General features: G+C 55.3%; 1 protein-coding gene across 3 annotated transcripts in view; it reads right to left on the minus strand.

Moving 5' to 3' along the window:
• Hip1r (huntingtin interacting protein 1 related) overlaps positions 1-22,101 on the minus strand; it is a 31,288-nt gene that overhangs the window by 1,008 nt on the left and 8,179 nt on the right. For 2 of the 3 annotated variants that reach the window (XM_075979135.1, XM_075979146.1), the window contains exons 2-32: positions 15,180-15,243; positions 14,820-14,962; positions 14,588-14,644; positions 13,623-13,703; positions 13,129-13,205; positions 12,824-12,885; positions 9,707-9,847; positions 9,167-9,224; positions 9,002-9,077; positions 8,749-8,889; positions 8,520-8,581; positions 8,264-8,336; positions 8,007-8,190; positions 7,830-7,918; positions 7,643-7,759; positions 7,466-7,567; positions 7,064-7,258; positions 5,704-5,851; positions 5,501-5,587; positions 5,115-5,222; positions 4,817-4,953; positions 4,497-4,607; positions 4,316-4,374; positions 4,197-4,227; positions 4,052-4,114; positions 3,722-3,822; positions 3,505-3,610; positions 3,287-3,410; positions 3,148-3,209; positions 2,830-3,036; positions 1,498-2,641 (exon numbers count right to left, since the gene is read on the minus strand). In XM_075979135.1, the coding sequence (XP_075835250.1) occupies positions 2,594-2,641; positions 2,830-3,036; positions 3,148-3,209; positions 3,287-3,410; positions 3,505-3,610; positions 3,722-3,822; positions 4,052-4,114; positions 4,197-4,227; positions 4,316-4,374; positions 4,497-4,607; positions 4,817-4,953; positions 5,115-5,222; positions 5,501-5,587; positions 5,704-5,851; positions 7,064-7,258; positions 7,466-7,567; positions 7,643-7,759; positions 7,830-7,918; positions 8,007-8,190; positions 8,264-8,336; positions 8,520-8,581; positions 8,749-8,889; positions 9,002-9,077; positions 9,167-9,224; positions 9,707-9,847; positions 12,824-12,885; positions 13,129-13,205; positions 13,623-13,703; positions 14,588-14,644; positions 14,820-14,962; positions 15,180-15,243 (3,114 nt within the window). In that variant the 3' untranslated portion in view covers positions 1,498-2,593. Of the gene's footprint in view, positions 1-1,497; positions 2,642-2,829; positions 3,037-3,147; positions 3,210-3,286; positions 3,411-3,504; positions 3,611-3,721; positions 3,823-4,051; positions 4,115-4,196; positions 4,228-4,315; positions 4,375-4,496; positions 4,608-4,816; positions 4,954-5,114; positions 5,223-5,500; positions 5,588-5,703; positions 5,852-7,063; positions 7,259-7,465; positions 7,568-7,642; positions 7,760-7,829; positions 7,919-8,006; positions 8,191-8,263; positions 8,337-8,519; positions 8,582-8,748; positions 8,890-9,001; positions 9,078-9,166; positions 9,225-9,706; positions 9,848-12,823; positions 12,886-13,128; positions 13,206-13,622; positions 13,704-14,587; positions 14,645-14,819; positions 14,963-15,179; positions 15,244-22,101 lie in introns of those variants that run through there. The other variant, XM_075979140.1, reaches the window with a different exon arrangement.

The following is a 22,101-nucleotide window of genomic DNA, read 5'->3' on the forward strand; positions in this document are numbered from 1 at the left end:
CCACTGCTTTACATGGTTCCAGAACGTCTAACAAAAGGCTGACGGCTGGACAGGCAGGAGGAGTGCTAGGAGTTCAAGGCCAGCCTGTTCTAAGGAACAAGTTCCAGGTCTCAAAAAAAAAAAAAAAAAACCAAAGCTGTTTATTCTAGATCCCTGGCACTAGCCATGGGTTGGTTGTTTTGGTTTTTTGGTTGTTTTTTTGCTTTTGTTGTGTTTTGTTTTTTGTCCTGGAACTCATTTTGTCTATCAGGCTGGTCTAAAACTCACAGAGATCCGCCTGCCTTTGCCTCCTGAGTGCCGGGGTTAAAGGTGTACGACACCACCATCCTCTCCAGGTAGGGCTTGTATAAGTCAGATAGCAGTAACAGAAAAATGTTTCTGACATAGGACTGTGTGTTTGGGATTGCAGCCATAGCGCTGAGGGTGACTTCAAGGCACTGGCCATCCTTGGTCTCTGTGCCACAAATGATAAAATAGCTAGGACACCGGCGGTTTCAGGTGCTACGTTTTAGGGGCTAACATTTTGTTTCAAGAAAGTGTCCCCTCCCACACCAAGCCCCACTGTGTGCTGCCTCCTGTGCCTTCAGGTGCCTGCCTGAAGATAGCAGTAACAGAAAAATGTTTCTGACCTGGTTGAGCTTGTACCTTGTCGCCTGCGCTCTGCTGACCTTTGCTGAGCTGTGTGTCTGGACCACAAGGCCCCTACAAGGGATGTGACCCAAGAGCAACCCTGTAGCATCCCATGACCTCTTCTGAGGAAGATGCTCACATACACAGCTCTATGGTTATGACAGGAGATGCGTGTGACCAGAGGCTGGGGAATGATTTGGAGAGGTGGGGTTGATTGGTGACTGGTCTCCAGTTCCTGGTTGGAGCCCCAGAATGCGAGGTCAGGTGGACCCTTTGGATCACTGGCCAGTTTGGACCAATTTTCTCTGGTTTGTACACATGAATACTCTAAAGCATTTGAAATTCTATAAAAACATGATTCCGACCCGGCAGCCAACTCCATTAGCCTCACACTGGAGATCAATTTGCAAAGCACTGGAACACACAGGCTTCTACTCTGCTGCCCAGAAAGCTTGCCTGCCCCAGTAGCATACGCTCTTCTATAAATCTTATATAAATGCTGAGTGTGGGGATAGGGCCCCAGCCACCTCTGCTGGGCTGCAGGTTGAGTGGAGTGACCTCTGGAGCCTGGAGGTCAAGGTCCTCGCCCACCAGCTCAGACACTAGAAGTCTAGAAACTGCCAACTGTAACCAAATGGTCTCAGATTAGTGCCCTGGTGTTAACCACTGGTGAGGCCCTAGCAGCTTCCAGGCTGGAACAGCAGTGGTCTCAGGGAAGCCTTGGGAGGATGGGAGGGCGATGATCCGCAGGAAGATGGACTGGTGCTCGGTGACAACTGTACTAGCAACTGCAGACACCTGCACGGGGCCAGAGAAGTGTGCATCTCTGGAAAAACGAAAAACCTGGCACAGGCCCTCACTAGGGCACTGGTGACAACAGTGTTTTATTGCCAATGGAATTCAAACACAGAATACTAGACACAGCAAAGGAACTGGCTCCCTCCCGCAGTCCCGAACCTTGGCCCATGGTTGGTAGCTTTCCCAGGGCACAGGGCAGGCAACTGGAGGGAGGCTGGGCACCTATCCAGCTCAGCTGCTGTCTCTATCGGTATGGATATCCCTACCCGCAACTATTCCCCCTCACAGGCTCAAGAAACAAATTTATTCCAACTGTCAGGGGCAGGCAAGGCCAGGCCTCCAAGTCTGACCTGCTCCACCTGGGGGCCCCACAGGAATTTCTGAGCCCCCAAAAAGGTGGGCTGTGGCTTCTGTCTGTTTTAGCTTCTTACTGAGCTGAAAGTCCCCAGCTTCAGGAGGACTGAAATCTACCCACAAAGGTGGGTGATAAGCAGCCATACTAGTGAAGGCAGCCAGGCCAGGAGAAGGGAAAACAGGAAGTGGGAGGGTGGCTCAGAGTCCGGCTGGGAATGGAAACTCAAGCGCAGAGGCAGCACCTGAGCCAGGGCTGCTCCAGGCACAGCCCAGCAGCAGCCCCGGCCATGCTGTGGCCAGGTTCCCACACAAAGCCTGGTTTCCTGGGACTCTGAGCATGGATGCCCTAGCACCAGGCCCCTAGAGGATGATACAGCCTAGCCTACCTTCTCTCCCTCAAGGGTCACAGGTCACCCCCTCATCCCCAAAAGCCAGCAGGGGACCCTCTCTTTTCTGTCCACTTACAGCCTCAGACTTTGGAGCTCAGAAGCAGGACAGCTCCTGGTATGTGACCTGTCCCCAGTGTGCGGACTAGACTCGGTAGGGAGGACTAACATATTCACACTGTCCCAGATGTTAGCTGTGGTTGTGGCTCAGGCCTGCCGTCCCGGCTGCTCTGGGCAGTTCCTACTAAGATAAATAGACTCAAATCCAGATCAACTACCCCACGGAGCCAAGACCCCTTGGGTTGGTGAAGGCTGCTTTGGGCTCCAGGTGCAGGAGTTCAAGCCTCTCAGAGGCCCCTTGACCATGGCCAGACAGCTACGTAAGGCCCAGCATGACCAGCAGCCGTCCGCTGGACACTCAAGGCCTAGTAGTTCACGAGTTGAGCTGGGTAGATGCCGTCCTTTGTACTGAGCTGCAGGAGTCAAGATGAGGGGCTCAGTAGGCGTAGGCCAGAGCACATGTACCATCCAGGTACAGACACTAAACACCCTTTGCACACTCGTGCGCGCGCACACACACACACACACACACACACACACACGCACGCACGCACGCACGCATGCTCCCTCTCCTCCCTAACCCAGCACTGATGCATGGCACCTGGCTGTCTGGCCTGGGGGCTATGCTGGGTTTCTGAGCCAAGGGTGGCTTCTTGGTGGCCGAACTCCGGGGAGCTGGGCTGGGTCTGCTGGGTTCTTCCTCTCCAGGTGTCCCCATCACCCCGGCCAGGACATAGTGCTGTCTGCGCAGTTCCCCGAGCCGTACACGCTCTGCCTCCAGTGTCTTCTCCAGCTCCAGGACCCGCACCTGCAGGCCACAGAGCCAACTCAGCACTCAGCGCTGCCCGTGAGTCCCGGGACTTTCCCAGAGATCAGTCTCAAGAGGGAGCCTGGCAGCTGGGGGCATGAGGGTGCTCACTTGCGTCTCCATCTCCTGTTTCTTCAGCTTGATGAGGGACAGGCCGGAGAAATCCATGGTGTCTGTGATCAGGAGGAAGGAGGAAGCTGAGCGAGCTCTCCCACCACCTCTGGGAAACCCCTGAGTACGCAGCACTTGCCTCTGTCCTCGATCTGTTCCTGGCCGGATTTGGTGGAGGCCACCACGTTAGCGGCCCTCTCGTTGACAGAGCGGGAGCACTCCTGCAGGCGGCTCAGGTGGGGGCTGTGTTTGTCAGCTTTTACCTGCAGGGAGCACAGTGGTCACCATCTGCTGGCCACAGGCAGCCAGTGAGGGCCCCAAGTCCAGGCCCGACACAAACACGGCACAGCCTCTCACCTTGGAGGCTGCCACCAGCTGGGCTGTACTGGCTGCAATCTCGTGAGAGCAGACGATGAGCTCCTCATATTTACCCATGTGAAGCACCACCTTGTCAGCCGACTCCCTAGGGATGGGGACCAGTCAGGGGCTGGGGCTCTGCACCATCAACAAGTAGGGAACCCACACCCTAGACCTAAGCGCCTGTCCCGGCCCACCCCCACCTGGGGCGACATACACCAACTGTGTGGCTCCCCAGCCCACTGCCTTAGAGGCGGAGATGAGGCCTTCGGTCCACCGAGAGTTCTTGGCATAAAATTCCTGCTGCGTGGCTGCCCCCTAGTGGTGATGAAAGGACAAGACAGGATGAAGGACATTTCAGAGAGGAAGGGGTGCCCAAAGGGCATATCCCTGAAGCCTCCCTGAGGTGTGGGGATTTTTAGATGTGGCAATGGATACTGTATGGTGGGGTGGGGGTGGGGGTGTCATGCACAATGGGGTCAGGGCTCCGAGGTGACCTTTCTGACCCAGCAAGGGAGGCTGCCAGACCACGCCCCTGCCTGCTCACCCTGCCGCTCTCCACGATTTCCTTCTGCAGGCTGGTGGAGGTCATCACAAGGAGCCGGATGGCCTGCCAAGACCAAGATGTGACTGATTCATTCTCCAGGTGGTCCCAACGCAGAAGCCACCCTGGGGTCACCCACCGCACTCACCTTCATGAGGTCTGTGCAGGAGTTGAGGATCCTGGGGAGAAGTGGGGAAGAAAGAGAAGCCAGCTCAGCAGTCAGAAGCTGCTCTAGGCTAGGGCTCTAGGGCCGGAAGCGGTACCCACCTCTCATTCACCTCCAGCTTCACTCCTGAGCTCTCATGGCGGGCCTGGTTCATCATGTCCTGTTCCGTGACAGAGAATGAGCCAGCAGATCACAAGATACTACCTACCACTCTCAGAGGCAGCCTCCAGCCCCTTAGTTCCTTTCCTGCAGGGACTGGGAGTCCAGATGCTCGGTCCTCACCTCAATCCTCCGCACAGCGTCCTCAATGGCCGCAGAGGTGGCTGCCATCTCCTTGTCAACCATGGCCCCGAGCTCCTCTTGCCGCACATCCAGGCTCTTGGGCTTCAGGTCCTGGGATGGCACAAGTCAGACAGGGAGACTGACCCTCACCAAGGTCCAGCGAAGCTGTGCAGGGAGTAGCAGGCTGGGGGCGGCGTGTGCAGGTGCAGCCCTGTGTCCTGACGCTGTGTGCTCACAGCCTGCACACCTGCACACCGAGCTCATGGACAGAGGAGTTAGCCCCGCTTCAGCCCGCACTCTGCCTTGGCTGCACACCTCACCTGGCCCAGCTGAAGAAGACCCTGCAGGGGGGCCCGCATTAGGCTGGGCTGTGCCCTTGGTAGCATTGTCCGGTCCTGCAGCTGGCCCGTGAGCTCTAGAGCCCGGGCTCCACATTCCCTGCAAGTGTCAATCAGGCCTGTTGGGGTTAATTAAGGAAGGTTTGTGAGGAGAGTCCTGGAAAAGTCCCCACACACCCTGGCCTACGACCTAATGCAAAGCCTGGTCCCCTGTGCACTGTGAAGACCCCCGTGTGAGACAAGGTGACACAGCCAGGCCCTGCCACCAGGATCAACTTACGGTCGGCAGGGTCAGTGGGGGCCAGGTGGGAGGTGGCGCCACCATTGACGATGGTGTCCGCGGTCAGATGGGAGAAGCGGGTCAGTGCTGCCACCAGGGCAGAAGCATCTGCAGGTGGATAAGGCCGAGGTCGTCGGGAGGGAGCGATGAGATTCTTGGTGTGGGGAAACTGCATTGTTTTCTCAGAGAGCCTGGGCAAAGGCCCCAGCACCCCAGCATGGATGAGGACAGAGGGCACGCCGAAGCGGCTGAGAGTTCATTTACCAAGCAGAGCCAGTGTGACCTCAGGCCCTGTGCTCCCTCTACTTCCTACGGGCACCCGGCAGCCCTAGCCCCGGGAGCCCTACAGAAACTACAGGTCCACTCTACCCTCCACCTGTCCTTACCTTCAGAGCAGGTCAGGTACTGGCTGTGGCCCTTCTCCAGGGCACTCACCGTGTCCAGGGCCGCCTGAGCCCGGCTCACCAAGTAGTCTGCAAGTACAGGCACAAGTGTAAGGCCTAGCCTGCTGCCACATGCTTCTCACGAGAGGGTGACAGAAGCAAGCCTGCCTGCTGGGTGAGCCCCTCTGGGAGCCCTGTGCACACACCTGGGGAGCTGGTGCAGCGCAGATGCAGGGGGTCATCCAGCTTGCTCACTGCATCCTGCAGAATGGCCTCTGCCTCAGCAGCAGCGCTGCGCAACACTGCAAACTGGTCGTCCAGGAGCTTCTGCCGCAGCTCCTGTTCCTGCGACTCCTGAGGGCAAAGAGACGAAACCTTCAGACCCCTCAAGGCTCAGCTCCAGGGACTGACAGTGGGAGGCTGGCCAAGGCCAGCTGACTCCCTCCACAGAAGGGTGTCCTAGCCCAGCTGACTCCCTCCACAGAAGGGTGTCCTAGCCCAGCTGACTCCCTCCACAGAAGGGTGTCCTAGCCCAGCTGACTCCCTCCACAGAAGGATGTCCTAGCCCAGCTGACTCCCTCCACAGAAGGGTGTCCTAGCCCAGCTGACTCCCTCCACAGAAGGGTGTCCTAGCCCAGCTGACTCCCTCCACAGAAGGGTGTCCTAGCCCAGCTGACTCCCTCCACAGAAGGATGTCCTAGCCTAGCTGCAGTAGAGTTCTAGACCATCTCCCTCCCTCCCAGGGCTTGGAAGACTCATGGGGTGAGATGGGGAGGGAGTGGGGGGCAAACAGCTCAGTGAGAAACAGCCCAGAACCTAGATAATCAAAGGGCCACTGGGCACACAGTAAGCTGTTCAACAGCTGGCAAAATGGCTCAGTGGTAAAGGCGTCTGCCACCAAGCATGGCAATCTGACAACCCGGGTTCAATCCCCGGAACCCAGAAGGTGGAAGGAAAGAACTGACTCCTGCAAGCTGTCCTCTGACCGCCACCGTGAGCTCCACCCCAACAAAATAAACTGTTTTCTAAAAAAGAAAGAAAGAAAGAAAGAAAGAAAGAAAGAAAGAGAAAGAAAGGGCATTCTGTATCATCAGACAACGAGAAAATGCAAATCAAAATCTCAATCACAATAAACAACGCTGAGTGGTGAGGCACACACACCCGGGACTCAGAAGTCTGAGACAGGAGACGACCCTGGCTTTGAGGCTAGCCTGTATATGTATATGTATATATGTATACACATATATACATATACATACACACACACACACACACACACACACATATATATATATACACACACACACACACACACATATATATATAGAGAGAGAGAATCAGCAAGGGCTTTGTACCCACATAACTGGCTGAATCAAGAAAACAGTCAAAAAGATGGCGAGGATGTGGAGAACTTGGAACCCATTTCTTGGGCCTGGGCTGCTTTTGCGAGAGGTGAGAATGTCTCAGCCGTGGAAGGGAAGCCAGGCTCTGAGCACAGTGAGAATACTGACTCACTCACACCAAAGGGTGCGCCTCACAATGTGGCAAGGCGGAGGGAGGCCATACCTTTTCTTCCAGCCGCCCCTGCAGCTCGCCCTTCTCCTGGGAGCTGCGCTGCTGCTCTTGGCTGAGTGCCTCCTCCTTCTCCCGCACCAAGCTCTGGGCAGCCAGCAGTTCTGCTTCCCGCTGCCGCATGGCTCCAGTCAGGGCCTCCTTCTCTGCATTCAACGTGTCCAGCCGTGCGCTCAGCTCTGACCCACTCTGTGAACATGAAGAAGGCCAACAGCCATGCCAACCCTGCCTGGCCTTACCCGTGTTTACAGCCCGTGTCTTAGTACCACACCACTCCCAAGACACTGAGAGCTCCCTGCAATCCAGGAGGCACCTGGCCTGCTTGGGGGCCCACTGCCGTGTAAATATGGCTCAGTTTATAGGAAAGAGGACCCAACTTGTGCCAGCTGCACACACCTGCTCTGTGTGGCTCAGGGCCTCCTGTGCATGGGCCAGCTCTCCTGCCTTGGCTGCCAGCTCCCGCTTGAGTTTCTCCAACTGGTCACTCTGCTCCTCCATCTAGGAAGGGACAGCAGGTCAGTAGGGCAGCAGGGCTGGGATGGTGTGGGGCAGGGCCGCACACACTCAACACACCTTCATCTCGGACTCACGCTTCACTTGTTCCATCTGGAAGGCCAGCTGCTCCTTCACCCGCGCCACCTCTTCCTGACTCTGCTGTGTCACCGTCAGCTGCTTGGCTGTGTCTGCATTCTGGAAGGCAGGGGACAGGTTCTGACTCTGGACCCCTGGCCACACTGCCCTTCCTGAGGCTGGTACCCACCTTCCTGAGCAGCTCGGCATGCGTGTTAATGAGTTCGTTGTGCTTCTCCTTCAGCTTGCTGTAGCGCGCCTCCGTGGCACTGGCTTTCCCTGCAGAGAGGCAAGGCTGAGTGAGATGGGCAGGCGGGATAGAATCCACCCTCATCCTGCTGCTGGGAACCACCACAGAGGTGCGCACTCTCTGCCTCCTCTCGCAGGCTCTGGTTCCTGGCGCCTTCCAGCTGCATGGCCTTCAGCTGGGCCAGCTCGTGCCGCAGCTGCTCGTTGTCCACCAGGGCCTTCTGCTTCTGTTTCCGCTGTTCCTCCAGCTCTGCCTCCAGAGCGTTTACCTGACCCTTCAGCTGTGAGATGTACCGCTGGGCCTGCAGGGCAGGAAGAAGCGCATGGAGCCCAGGTCCACCCGGGTGGGGACGCCCCTTGGTCATGCCCCCTCACCTCCATCTTGATCTTCTCCAACTCAGCACGGAGGGTTTCCACCTCTCTCTTCAAGTTCTCAATCTGGATGTCCCTGGGGTCAGAGGTCGTGGGACTCAAGTTTATAGCTGGAAGGTCACAGACTGCCCAACACAGACAGGGTCTGGTTCCTCACCAGTGGCCCTCAGGATTTCCATTACTCTGTAGTTCCCACCTACGACCTTTCCAGTCAGAAGGCTCTTTCTACCTTCTACCCAGGTGGGCCCTGGGGACTTACCTGTCATCCTTCATGGAGCCATTGGGAGGTCCAAAAGTCTGATCAAAGAGGTCAGCCACCACCTGCCATAGCAGAGAACATGGACCTCGGCTCCCCTCTTGTGCCCTCCATGGTGGGGAGCCCAGTGGAGGGGCAAACCCTACGTTGTGCCCAGCCTTGTGTCAGAGGCCCTTCTTCAGGGGACCACACGGTGAGACATGGGGAGACAAGCAGGTGGGGGAGAGCTTACCACCGGCTCCCCAGCAGGGGGCGCACTGCTGATCTCAATGAGGTTCTCAGGCTCCTCATCTTCCGGGGCCTCCTCTGGAATCACCACCACAGGCTTGATGTGCTCAGCCAGGGCTGAAGCCCTCAGGAAATTGGGGGGTCCCTGTAGGGACAGCAGCAGGGAGATGCTCAGCTACTTCCAGAAGCCTTCTGTGGACTCTGCCAGAGCCAGGAAGGAGGCAGGGGCTGCTGACTGTGGGGCGGGGGAGGGGCACCTCGGGTAGTCTTGGGATCTGGATGAGCCTCTTAAAGTACAGCATGTCCGAGGCTCGGCGGAAGAAGTTTTTGAGGCTGCAATGGAACAGGGAAACAGGTCACAGGGGAGCCATCAGTTGGGAGCCTCTCCAACCATGCTCTAGTCCCCCACCTTGGGCTGGTACCTGTGAAACTGTTCGTGGAACCGGTCCCTGTGGCCTTGCAGGGTGTCTGCTGGGAGACCTGAGGGACACAAGCGGACAGGACCCCTCTGCACACTGCTCCAAGGTGTGCTTTCCTCCCTGCCCCCGAGATTCTAGACCCGCGGGAGAGGAGAGGGTCGCTCAGCTCTGACACTGATCAGAGAGGGCGGCACTGGGGAGGTGGACATGCCACCAGGGCCATGGCTTTGAAAGTTGCCCAAGGACCTCTAACACTACAGCCATAGCCTTTCTACTACTGCTCCCCAGAAACACGGTGGGGGGGGCGGGGGAGGGGCCACTGTCCCCCCCCATACCAGGTGTGCAGAAAGCTAGGAAAACAAAAACTAGACGTCTTGTCTCTCTGCTCTGGAAGCTGGTGGTTTTCATAAAGCACATCACTACTGCTGGTCTCGGGATGGTTTACAGGGGATCTTTCTACTTGTGGCTCACCTCTCAGCCCTTCCTTTCAGTAACACGAGGGGTACAAGGCCCCATATGCCCACCCAGGACCGTGCAACTCACAGGCGTGCAGCTTGAACATGAGCTTCACGGTATAGTGGTAAAGGTGACTGCAGTCCTGGATGACCTGGATGAGGGGGGCCAAGCGGCACTGGCCGGAGGACATCTGAGACACCGCAATGGCTGTGTTGAGCTGCCGGAAAACTAAGGAAGAGGAGAAGGTGGAAGCAAGTATGAGCGGATGCGGCTGGAGGTGGGCACAGGCTAGCCCCACCACAGCTCACACCGTGAGCTCACACTGTGGTGGCTCTGGAAGCAGTGAGTGGCCTTCCACCGTGCTGTCAAAACCACGGTGAAGGTTTGAAGATGGTTGGGACTCTAATCTGGGCCTTCGACAGCACGCTCTAGCCTGGACTGCAGCCCCTATGCTGGTGGCTTTCTTGGGTCAAGGACACACCCCCAGGAATGAGGACAAGCAGGACAGCAAGGCTGAGCAACCCTCTTGTTACGCTGCAGATCAGGAAGGGTTTTCCAGAACCTCCCACCAGGGTGGGCCCGAGACAGAAGTGACTGCTCCATACCCAAGGCCCTGAACCTCAGAGAATGAAGATTGTTACCAAAGGCCAGAGAGATGGCTCAGTGGACACAAGTGCTGGCCCCGTAACCTGATGACTTACATGGCAGGAGAGAACTGTCTCCTTCAAGTGGTTCTCTAACCTCCACACATGTGCCATAGCACAGGCATGTCCACACACATGCACACAAATAAAATGTAGTAAATGTGTTTTAAAAGACTATTGCTGAAGCAAGGCATGGCGTGCAAACCTATAAGCACTCAGGAAGCTGAGACAGGGGAATTGAGCTTAAGGCCAAACTGGACTACAAAACAAAGCCTGTCTAAAACCAGCAGCAAGGGCTGCAGAGATGGCTCTGGAGCTCAACAGCACTGGCTGAACTTCCAGAGGACCTGAGTTCCATTCCTAGAACACATATGGGCCTCAGCCACCTGGAACGCTGGCTCCAGGGGATCTGACACCCTCTTCTGGCTTCTGCAGGCACCAGGCACTGCCCATGGTGCACAGATGTACATGTGTGGGCAAAACACCCATACACGTGAAAAAAGAGAGAGAGACTGCCATTCCAATACCTCATCCTATAGACGTGGAGACAGGCGAGGGTTTGTTCCGGGCCACGCATGGCCTTGGACACAGGCTTTACAAGCCCCTAGTGAGCCAATCTCTCACTTGCCCTGGAGACCCTGACAATCAGTCCTTGTATCAGAACTCCAGAGAAGGAGGGATAAAGGACAAACACGAAGCTGCCTCCTCTTGGCCTGCATCTTCTCTGGGGCAGAGAGAGGAATGACAACGAGCAGGCAATGAGCCAGGGTGGGAGAGCAGCCAGGCCCCACGCTGGGCGCTCTGAGCGGTGCCAGAAGCCCCAGTCCCTGGAGCCTTGCTCTGGCCCTAACGGGATGGACGGGGTTGTTTGCGAGAGGTAAAAGCCGGACGGAAGAGGCCTCCCTCGCCTTTCCTTCAGTCCTAACTGGAAGTTGCACTAGGTACACTTTAGGTATCAAATGTGACTAAAATGTGTTTTGTAACCTGCCTTACTTCAGGCAGAACGCTCTAGTTCTTTCTGGCCAAGGTAAAAATGTCCTCTCACCCCTTTCTGTGTCTTCTTCTCCCTCCTTCCCAGGGTCTCCTGCATTCTAGGTAAGCACTCCACTACTGAGCTACAGCCCTGGCTAATGTAGACCAGGTTGGCCTTAAATTCAGATCCTCAAACACAGGCCTCTCCAGCACATAGATTAAAGGCATGGCCACCATGACCAGACTTCTTTTTACTTAAAGTGTTTTCCTTTATTTTTATTTATATAAGTGTTCTGCATGTGCACCACCCACATGCAGTGCCCTCAGAAGCCAGAAGAGGGCGTCAGATCCCCTAGGACTGGAGTTAGACAGTTGGGAGCCACAGTGAGGGCTCTGGGACTCCCCTGCAGAGCCTGCGGAGTAGCCAGTGCTCCTCTCCACCAAGGGCCCCTCCAGTTCGCCTTGTCACTTTTCAGACTAAGTCTCACAAAGTTCCCCAGGTTGACCTTGAACTCACTTTAGCTCCTCATTTTCCTGCCTCAGCCTTCTGAGTAGCATGCGTCTCTAACAGCCTGTGCTCCCTTTGAAGGCAGTGTGTTGCGGCCAGCTTTCCTCTTCCATGTAAGGGTTTCTGCTTTCTGTGCTGTGGGCTGAGGCGAGGAGGCCCTTGCACCTCTCTCCTGTGCACCCAGGTGTGTCTTCAGAAGCTCAGTAGACAGTCAGGTCTTTGTACTTCACTAAAACATCTGTGTCACCAAGGATGGGGCCTGTGGGCTCTTCCCACTTCCCTTGTAGGGACCATAGCCTGCCTACCTGGACCTCCTCCCAGGCCAAGAGCAGCCAGGGTGGGGCCATGGGGTGTATGACAAATTTGATGGCCTGTGTGCTCTGGGAAGCTTGGGCTTAGCTCTTTGCCAAGACAAAATTCCTGGTGGCCTTGGTCCAGCTGTTCTGCTGGGCCACACCCTGGTAACCTGACCTCTGCTCCATGTTGAGCCTTGGGCAGGCTGCAAGCTGACCTCTCACCCACCAGAGCCACAGGCCTGGACTCTGGGTACAGGGGGGCTGTCTTGCCTCTTTCCAAGTCCCTGTTTCCCCTTAAAAAGGCATCTTGGGCTCTGCCGTTGACAACACTGGGTCACCAGCAGCTGTTCTGAAGGTGCAGCCCAGAACAATCACCTCCCAGGCTGGGAGGGCGAGCCCTCTGAGATTTCCTGTTCAACGGCTGCCAGTTCTTGGGCTGAACAGTCTAATAGAACCCAGAGGCATTTCAGAACACAGCAGGAAATGTTACCCACATTCTCTCTCCCAGAGGGGACTGCAGCTGCTAAGGCCAGGCGGGAGCCTAGAGTGCTCCTCCGCAGCCCACACAACACTGCCTCCACATCCAGGACCCACAGAATAATGTTCAGATGCTGTGCCCTGGATGAACACACAGGGTCCCAAGGCAGCGCCGGGGAGCAGGTGCACTTAACACAGCACCGGGCTGCAGCAGGCGCTCCCCAGAGCATGCCAGGCACCGGGAAAAGCAGCAGTGAGAACGTCAGTCTGGTCACCGCTGTCTTGGCAGCCTGAGTGATGCACCCACCAGATTCAGAAAGCTTCAGTTCACAGTCCATGTAGTCAAACATCTCCACGGTAAGCTGGAAACTAGGGGAGAGAGGGAGGATGCATGGGGTGCAGGACACACCCACCCAATCCCCAAGACTGCTTTGGAACTGCACAGCCCCCATCAGGTACAAATTGAACCAAACAAACCCCACCCCTGGCCCATGTGAGACCATGATGACCTTCAACCCGAGAGGTGCAGCCTCATTTGCCATCATGGCCCCTGGTGGGCACCTGATCTCAAACACTTAGGGGTGTGGGAGAAACTGAGGCACACAGACTCACATGTTATTCACATCAGTTCCGGCTGCCTTCTCCAGCACCTCGTCTGTTACCTCCAGGCCTGCAGGAAACTGAGGATGCTGCAGAGACAGCCCCCCACTCAGCTGCAGCTTTGCCGAGCAGCCACATACCAGGCCCCATCCCTGCTCCCGACAGCACCACAAGGAGAGTGGCCAAGGAGGTTCCCCAATCCTGCCTTCCAGGGCCCCCAGCTGCTCTGGTTATGCCGAAGGGGCTGAGAATTTGGGGACAACAGAAAGCCTGGGGACAGGACAGGGGCAACCTGGCCAAAACTGAAAGATATGGCCACCGACCACAGCAGGCATCCACATTGGATCTATGTAGACACGGAGCTGAGTTGGCAATCTCTATCAGTCATCCTAGCCTCTACGGTAACCGGACAGACCATGGACAGGACAGATTCCAACCCTCCTCTATGTCCCCAGATGTCCCAGAGGGAAGGGCTCCCCAATCCCTCAGCCCCACAGTTCTACTACCTTGAGGTGGAAGGAGATTTTGGTCAGCAACAGTTTGGTGTAGACATTCACCAGGTGTCCATACTGGTCACGAAGGTGCCCCTGTGAGGATGGAGCCCAGTGTGAGGTCACTGTCGAGAGCACCCATCGAGGCAGAGGAGGAAACCGGGCGGCAAGGGCAGATGAGGGCCATTCTTCACGTCAGTCACTTTCCCCGCCAGCCTTCACCAATCTCATAACTCTCTAGCTTCCTCCCTCCTTAATCTCACTCCTTTGTCATTCTTGCCAGAGAAAGCCTTGTGAGAGGCAAAGAGAGCCCTTTGCCCAGGGCAACAGGCCAGTTCTGAGCTGGGATACTTCATTAAAGTGCTGCTGGCAGACGGGGAGGCGCATCTGGCCTGTATGTAGAATCCGGCTCCTCTTGCAAAATGTCCTGGTGTGTGGCCACACGGCTTGGGCCTGGGCCTTTGGCAGGCCCTATGATGAATCAATGGAGTGTAACGGCTCTGGACAGACAGCAGCCTCCTGAGACCCACTCAGCTACGTGTCCCAGGAGAGCTCAGACAGTGAAGTCTGAGGCCCTTCCCTCCCGGGGCCGTGACTTCTGAGGATATCAGAGTGGACCCAGACACAGCCCCCACCCCCGGGATCTGACTATGGGTCTGAGAATGGCCTGGCAAAAGCATGGAAAATTCCAGTCTGTAACGGGGCTTCTGAAGCCACAGTCTAGGGGAGCCTGGGAGTCCCTGCTCTCCACACAACCATGGGGTTGCTACCTTTTTCAACTCTCGGGGACTAACGGGCCTACCTTATAGAGGCGGAGGCCAATCTAAGCCCCAACAAGGCTACAACTTCACATTGACTGGTGCTCAGCCTATATGGTAACCCCAAGGACAATTGTAGCTGCTGCAGAGCGGGAGGAAAGAACAAGCCCAGATGCTGCCCTCAGCTCAGCCACACTGCCTGGACGCTGTCCTCACACCTACCCACAGGTCGCCGATCTCACGTATGTTGCTCCGGTACCGCTGGCAGTCATGCAGCACCTGGGGCCAGAAGGATGGACAGTGGGCAGGCATGGCCAGTCCCAAGGGCAAGGGGACAGATACAAGGACAGAACCGTACCCTTCAACACTTCAAAGAGATACTGTGAGTGCTGTCAGCTGGTGAAATGCAGGCCTACTGAGCTTGTGAGACCAAAGGGCTACGGTCACTACTCACATTGGGGTGTCCATCTCGGAGGACTTTGTGAAGGACATGGCAGAACTTCCAACTGAGGATGGAGCTGCTGGGCAGCGGCAGGCCAATGGCATAGGACCAGAAGGTAAAGGCCCCCTTCTCATGGTGAGTGCCCAGAATGATGCCTTAGAGGGTCAAGGCCAAGTGAGGGACACAGACAGAAGTGTGGGCAGTTACTGTGCAGAGAGCCCCTGTCACTGGGCCCTGTCACTCTGCAGTTCCCCGGTCACAACAACTAGAGGTCTGGGTCAAGCTCTCCCAGCCCAGTACACCCTGGGTCAGCACCATGCTCATCCCACAGTCTCCTCACACCTCCCCCAGGCCCAGGGAGCACAAGGATACGCCGGGCATGCTTCTCCTTCACAGGGGCCTCCTGGCTGTTGATGGCTTTGCTGATGCTGATGGCCTATGAGGAAGACAAGCAGAATTAGACACCCGTCTGCAGCTGCCTGGCCAGCACAACCCAAACGGATGGGCCATCTACTCTGGTGGAGGAGAACGAACATGTTTGTCAGAGCCACGCTCCCAGGAACCTCTACATGACCTGTAGCTGATGTCAATGCCACAGCAACCAGGAGCTCCAGGCTCAGGAGGAAAGCTGGGCTGTGGCTCAGAAAGACATGTCTGATCTACCTCACACTGCTCTCCCTGAAGAGGCCCCCAGACTCCAGGAGGAGTGACTAAGGGCATGGCCAACAGAGCATCCTCTACCCAAGTTCCCCACCAGGAAAAGCAGCAGAGACTTGGCCCCAGCCCAGATGAGCCCCTTGTCCTCACAGTCTCCTCCTATAAAAGTGCACGTTACCCCCTTTCCTGTACAGCAGGGCCCACAGCAAGGCTGTCAGCTGACGGCCAGCCAGATGCATGCAGAAGCCAGGCCCTGTCACTGGCCGCCACACCATAGGTGCCCGCTCATGCCACTGAGAAGGACAACTGTGGCCTCTTGGGGGAGGGAGAAGCCAACGGAGAATCTGCTTCGCACCAGGCTGTTGTCACCTCACACTTGACCAAAACCACAGCCACGGTCCTGAAGGTGGTTCTAACCTCTGCTGGTCACATCTTATTTCCCCAGCTCAACACCGTCCAGGAAGGCACACACAGCACACACCATCCCTCACCCAGCCCTCCAGAGACTCCACTGGCAGAGACAGGGTGTGAGGTCAGTGTTTATGAACTGAGAAAAGCTCCCCAGTTCATGCTGCATTTTATTTAACTCTGTGAAGCTGTGATTCTTTGCCTGTCTAAACAGATCTAATAAAAAGCTGAATGGCCAATAGCAAGGCAGGAGCAAGGATAGGCAGGGTGGGCAGGTAGAGACTATAAATAGAAGGCAAGAAAGAAGAAGGGAACAGTGGAGCCAGTCACCCAGACAGCCACAGAGTAAGATATACGGAAGTAAGAAAAGGAAAAGCCCAGAGGCAAAAGGTAGATAGGATAATTTAAGTGAAGAAAAGCTGGCAAGAAACAAGCCAAGGCCGGGCAGTCACAACTAAGAATAAGCCTCCGTTGTATGATTTATTTGGGAGCTGGGTGGTGGGCCCCTCAAAAAGCCAAAGGAGCAAACATACTGCACAACACCCCGGTTGATGTCTCAGATCTAAGTGGATGCCCCAGCACTCGCTGAGCAGGCTGACTCAATTTTCCTATAAAAGTAGCTAGCCTGGAGGGCCGAGCGTCCCTTTCTGCTCGGAGGCATGCGTCTGAGGACTGCCAGGGCTGGGCACAGGCTGCTCCTTAGCTGGACCCTGCACCCCATAGTCCAGCAAGGTACACTGATGTCCTTTCACACACAGGGCCGATTATGAGAGACTCATTGGAATCTGGGGACCTGGGACTGCAGCCGAGCCCTCCCACCTCACTGAAATAGGGTCCTAAAGGAACACTAGCGGGGTCTGCCTTCCCAAGTACACAAAGCCTCAGCCAGCCAACCATCTGTCCTCATGGGTGCTGAGCCTGCATCCACGGCCCCCAGGTCTCTTTTTCCTCACAAACACAGGGTGGTCACCCAGCGGCTGAGGTGAGGCTGTTGCTCTGCTCACTAAGGGTACCTCACCTCTACTGAGGGAAGGTGGGCACAATGGCAGCCATGGGGACTATCAGAGAGACCCGGTGAAGGCCAGCACTGCACACGCCTCTGGGAAGCCACCTGGGAGTTGGTGACTATGCCCAGTGTCTTGAGTACACTGATCTGCTGGGCTCCGCGCTGTGTCCTCAGCGTGATTGTGACATGGCTTCCAGGTACAGCTCTCCCCTGGCAGGAGTCACGTGCTAAGTGGGCTGGGCCACCCAGAGCATTAGCAAGCAGCTGTGGCTCACAGCAAGGAGTGTGCCTCCCTGGGCTGTGGAACCACAACCTTCAATGCCTTGACACCCGAGCTGGGAGCTGGCTCTAATGATGAATGCCACCTGTCCTGGAAGATTCCTGGCAAGGAGGGAGGAGATGGAGCTGCCCTGGTGACCCAGATGACGAATGACCTGGGTGGGGTAAGAAACTTAGAAATTGTGAGTACAGTCTGGGAACAGACGAGCAGGGAATCCTTTTCTTCTGAGGAAAAAGACCACCAAGAGGCCATGACAAAACGTTCCAGACCCCAGGCCTCCCCAGCCGGCAGTGGAGTCTCTGCTTTTCTTTGCCAGGGGCTAGAGAGATGGCTCAAGCATTAAGCTCTTCAAAAAGGTCCCAAGTTCAGTTCCCAGCACCCACATCAGGAGCTCACAACCACTTGTAACTCCAGCTCCAGGATCAGACCACTGGCCTCTCCGGGCACCTGCACTCACCTGCAGACACACACAGTTAAAAACCGCGGGAGAGCTCTGCGCCCACCTCGGTCAGCAGAGTAACAATCTGAAGAGGGCAAAGACGGCAGTTCAGTTCTACAGACTCAGTGCCAGTGTTGGTTCAAACTTTGAGAGTCTGACTCCTAAACATCTCTCTTCACATTAATATGTGCACGCATGTGAACGTGTGCGTGTGCTTGTGTAAGCACATACATGACATGGCATGAGTGTAGAAGTCAGAAGACAACTCAAAGGACTCCTTCTACCATGTAAATCCCAGGATCCAAAGACCGGGTGTCAGGCTCAGTGGCATCACCCTTACCAGCTGAGCCATCTCAATACCCTACCCCCTTTTTAAATAGGGTTATCGTGTAGCTTAGTTCAAATGCACTATGGAGCTGAGACTGAGCTTGAACTCCTGACCCAAGTGCTAAGATTAAAGGCATGTGCCACCACCACCCAGTGGGCCTCTGCTTTCTTGAGCCCCCATGAAACACACCTAGCCCTTCTCTCCACTGGACCCCTCAACCCCTTTGCTGTTGTGTTTAGATAGGGTCTCTTGTGTAGTTCTGTCCATCCTGAAACTTACTATGTAGACCTGGTGGGCTTGAAAGACAGAGCTCTTCTGGCCTCTGCCTCCCAAGTGCTGGGATTAAAGGTGTGTGCCACTACAACGGGCTGTCCTTGGTCCTCTTTAAATCTGATTTATGGTTCTCTAAATCCCATCTGATAGTGTTACTCTCTCAAGTCACCTATGGCATGTCAGTGGCATGCGGCAGCTGCCCCCACGCTTACAGTGCTGCAGTAAGGAGGTCATGAGGTACTGAGGAATGCGACCAGGAGGGAACGTGGCAGGGTCTTCTGTGGAGGGCCTGGGTGCCGCCCATCCCTGAGCTGGCCACAAGGGATAGGACTGTGTCAGCTAGCCATTCTGTGCAGGCGCAGGCTGGCTCCTGGGAACACAGGCCCGTTGTGTGCAGGATGGGCAGATGTGTGGGGTGGCCAGCGTCACACAAGGAGGCCCAGTGCTCACACAGTGGGAGTCTGTAGGGACTCCTGGCCCTCACTCATCCTCCCAGGCAGCAGCAGGCAGACAGGGTGGCACCTCCCACCTTCCACCTCCCTTGGGCTTCCCACATGGATTTTCCTTGAAGAGGTGGCTATGGGTCACATCTGAGCAAAAGTGCAGTTAGGAGCACTTCAGAATCTCACTGTGTGCGGAATATCTGACCGACCCTAATATATGATATAGCTCTACTCTGAGACTAAAGTATGGTATGGTCTGACCTCAGTGAAACTTGGGGTCCTGTATGTAGCAGGTAGAAAACCACAGAGTGACGGGGCAGGGGAGGGAGGGAGAGGAGGGAATCCTGGCCCGAGAACATTCTTCTATCACCCTGGTACATCAGGAGTGGGAGCAGCTCCTCTCAGGCAAAGGTGATCCCTCCTGGCTCTCAGGTCTACCATCCTGGAGATACCTCAGGGAAGGACAACCCCAAGATCAGGATGGAAACCCGGATGGGGTATCTGGATGCTTATTACACCCTGAGTCCTGTCTGACTCCTCAGAAAGCCAAGAAGAGCCATTTCCATCCAGCTGAGTGAAGAGGAAGTCTGCACCAGGGGATCCCAGAGATACAGGGGTCTCTATTGGTTTTTTTTTTAAGACAGGGTCTCACATGTAGCCCTGGCTGGTCACTGTACAGACCAAACTAGCTTTGAATTCACAAATTTACCCGTCTCTGCCTCTCAAGTGAACCACCAGGCTTGGCCCCATCTCCCTACTTCTGCACAAGGCAGACGAGGCCCTCTCAGTCAGCGAGGAAACAGGGCAATTACAAACTCCATGACAACTGTAAGATGCCGAGAAACTGCTAGGGGACATGACAGAGGGTAGGCAGGGGTCGGATCTTAGCGTACGGGTCACTCTAAGAAATGCAGCAAGTCCCCACCTATGCCCAGGAGCCACCAGTCGCTGATGGGTTCTGCATCTGATTCCACCCAGTGCCAGCACCAGGAAGGACTGACCTCAGAGGGACAGAGGCCAGGAGGGCCATGGAAGGACAAACGTCTCACAGCTAGAAGACAGCCTCGCCAGCACAGCCACGCTTGAGAACCCACAACGTGTGCCGTGGGGCCAGTAACATAATGATTCCACCCATTTTCTGAGTTAATCTTATGCCAAGTGCTTGGCCAGGGCTCCTCACCGGGTCTTCAGGAGAAACCCTAGAAGTGGGCAGCTAAGGACACTGAGGCTTTGTGAGTAAGCCACTCCCCCAGGTCATAGAAACAAAGCACTGTGTCACCTCTCCAGGCCTGGACCATCGCAACAGGACCCTCACGTGACTGTGTGCTGTGATCTCATGGGAAGAGCAGCATGGAAGGGCAGAATGTCTGCCCACTGTCCCTCAGCTACAAGCGGTTGGCGGGACTCACTCCCAGGTTCCTGGTTCTGGAGAATGACCTAGGCAGCCTCTCTGGTTCTCTGAAGGGACAGTTCAGGAAGAAGCGTCCTTGTAGGTGTCTTTTTAGCCTACACTAAAATCAAACTTACCAGGGTCCCCAACACAGAGGACCTGGACTAACGACAAATCAGAACATGGATTCTGGCCTGTGAAGTGTTGGAAGTCATGGGCTATAAGGGCTAGGCTGGGTCCCGTCCCCAGTCTCATGCCTTAGTGCTGGATTCCGGACGCTGAACCTGGCCTTCACCTCCCTACCTTGGATCCCCATAGCAGCTTCAATCTTACATCCAGGTTGGACCTCCAAAAGACTTAACCAAAGCTTAGGGGAGCCCCTGTCCATGTCCTCAGGGCGCACCTGTCCTGCTTATCCACGACAACTCCATCCTTCTGTCTCAGACAAAAAACAAAAACCCAAACCTTAGGATGACTGGACCAGGTCAAATGAAGCCGCTGACTCCTGAGAAGACCAGAGCTGCCTGCCAACAGCCCTGGACCATGACCTACAAGGGTCCCCAGCAGGCATCCTGAGGGTCCTGTTTCAGCAGAGGGACTGGGGGAGACAGGAGACACTTCCTACACGAGCACAGGGGTGAGAGGTGGGCTGTGTGTTCAGTGATGTCCCACCAGCTCTAAGGCCCCATGAAAGGGGGCTCAGGGCTGTGGACATCCAGCACATGGAGGAGCAAGGAGGCCCTGAGGCCCTCAGACAATACTCAGTGTCAGCACTGTGTTCTGCACCCACAGCCCCACAGCCCAGGGGGCACAGAGTCAACGTGGACTGGATCTACCGCTTTCTTTCCTGGGAGCCCACACACCCAAGGCAGGAGGCCCTGTCCACCCAGTTCCTCCACTGTGAGCTGCAGTGCCTCAGCTGGTACCCCAACACACCGGCAGACACCACTTCAGACACTTCCTGATTTAGCTCCCCCAGCTGTGAGGCAGAAGCGAGGACATGTCAGCTCTAGACAAGAGCTCCATCCCCAGCAAACAGAAGGAAAACCAATCACCACACAGCACCTGTCAAACCATCTCTAGGATTGTCCCCACACTGCTTCCTGCTCCTCAGAGAACCAGCCCTCCCATCATAGCGCTGAGCCTCTCGGCAGCCTGTCCACAGCTACCCTGACTAGAACAGCTACCTGCAGCTGTAAGATATCCTAGATTTTGTTCGTTTGTTTTTGTTTTTGAGACAGTCCATGACTGGCCTGGAACTCAGAGATCCACCTGCCTCTACCTGGCGTTAAAGGTGTGCATCCCCACGCCTGGCTGTGTCCGGGTTAGTTTCATTAAGACCATTTGTCTGCTGAAATTGTCTGCTTAGATGACCACTTACATCCTGTCTCCAACTCCATGAACACACAGGTACCCAACTCCCATCCATGAGTTTCACACTCAAAGATTCGACCAAATACCAATTAAAATATTCAAGGAGAAAAATCTGCATTTGGACTGTGCACACACAGGTCTTGTCCTCATAAGTCCCCAAGCAATAGAGGACAACGGGTCATGTATATGTAACTGATACTGTATCAGGTACATGATTTAAATTATGTGAGTGCATGTATATAAACCAAACGTAAAAGCTGCACATTTATACAACGGACTTGATCATCTGAGGATTCTGGTTTGTCTGTTTGTTTTGAGACAGGGTCTCACAGTGTAGCCCTGGCTAGCTTAGAACTCACTATGTAGACCAGGCTGGCCTGGAACTCACAGAGATCTGCCTCATGAATGCTGGGATTAAAGATGTATGTCTCCAGGTCCCTCAGATCCTGGTATTTTCAGAGGTCCTGGACCTAATTCCCTAGACCAGTGGTTCTCAACCTATGGGTCGCAAGCCCTTTGAGGGGTCACATATCAGATATCCTGTATATCAGATATTTGCATTACAATCAATTACAGTAGCAAAATTACAGTTATGAAGTAGCAATGAAAATAATTTTACGGTGGGGGGGCAGCACAACATGAAAAACTGTATTAAAGGGTCGAAATATTAGGAAGGCTGAGAACCACCGCTCTAGA

This window comes from Microtus pennsylvanicus, chromosome 1, assembly GCF_037038515.1.
Source record: "Microtus pennsylvanicus isolate mMicPen1 chromosome 1, mMicPen1.hap1, whole genome shotgun sequence".
Classification (NCBI taxonomy): Eukaryota; Metazoa; Chordata; class Mammalia; order Rodentia; family Cricetidae; genus Microtus; species Microtus pennsylvanicus.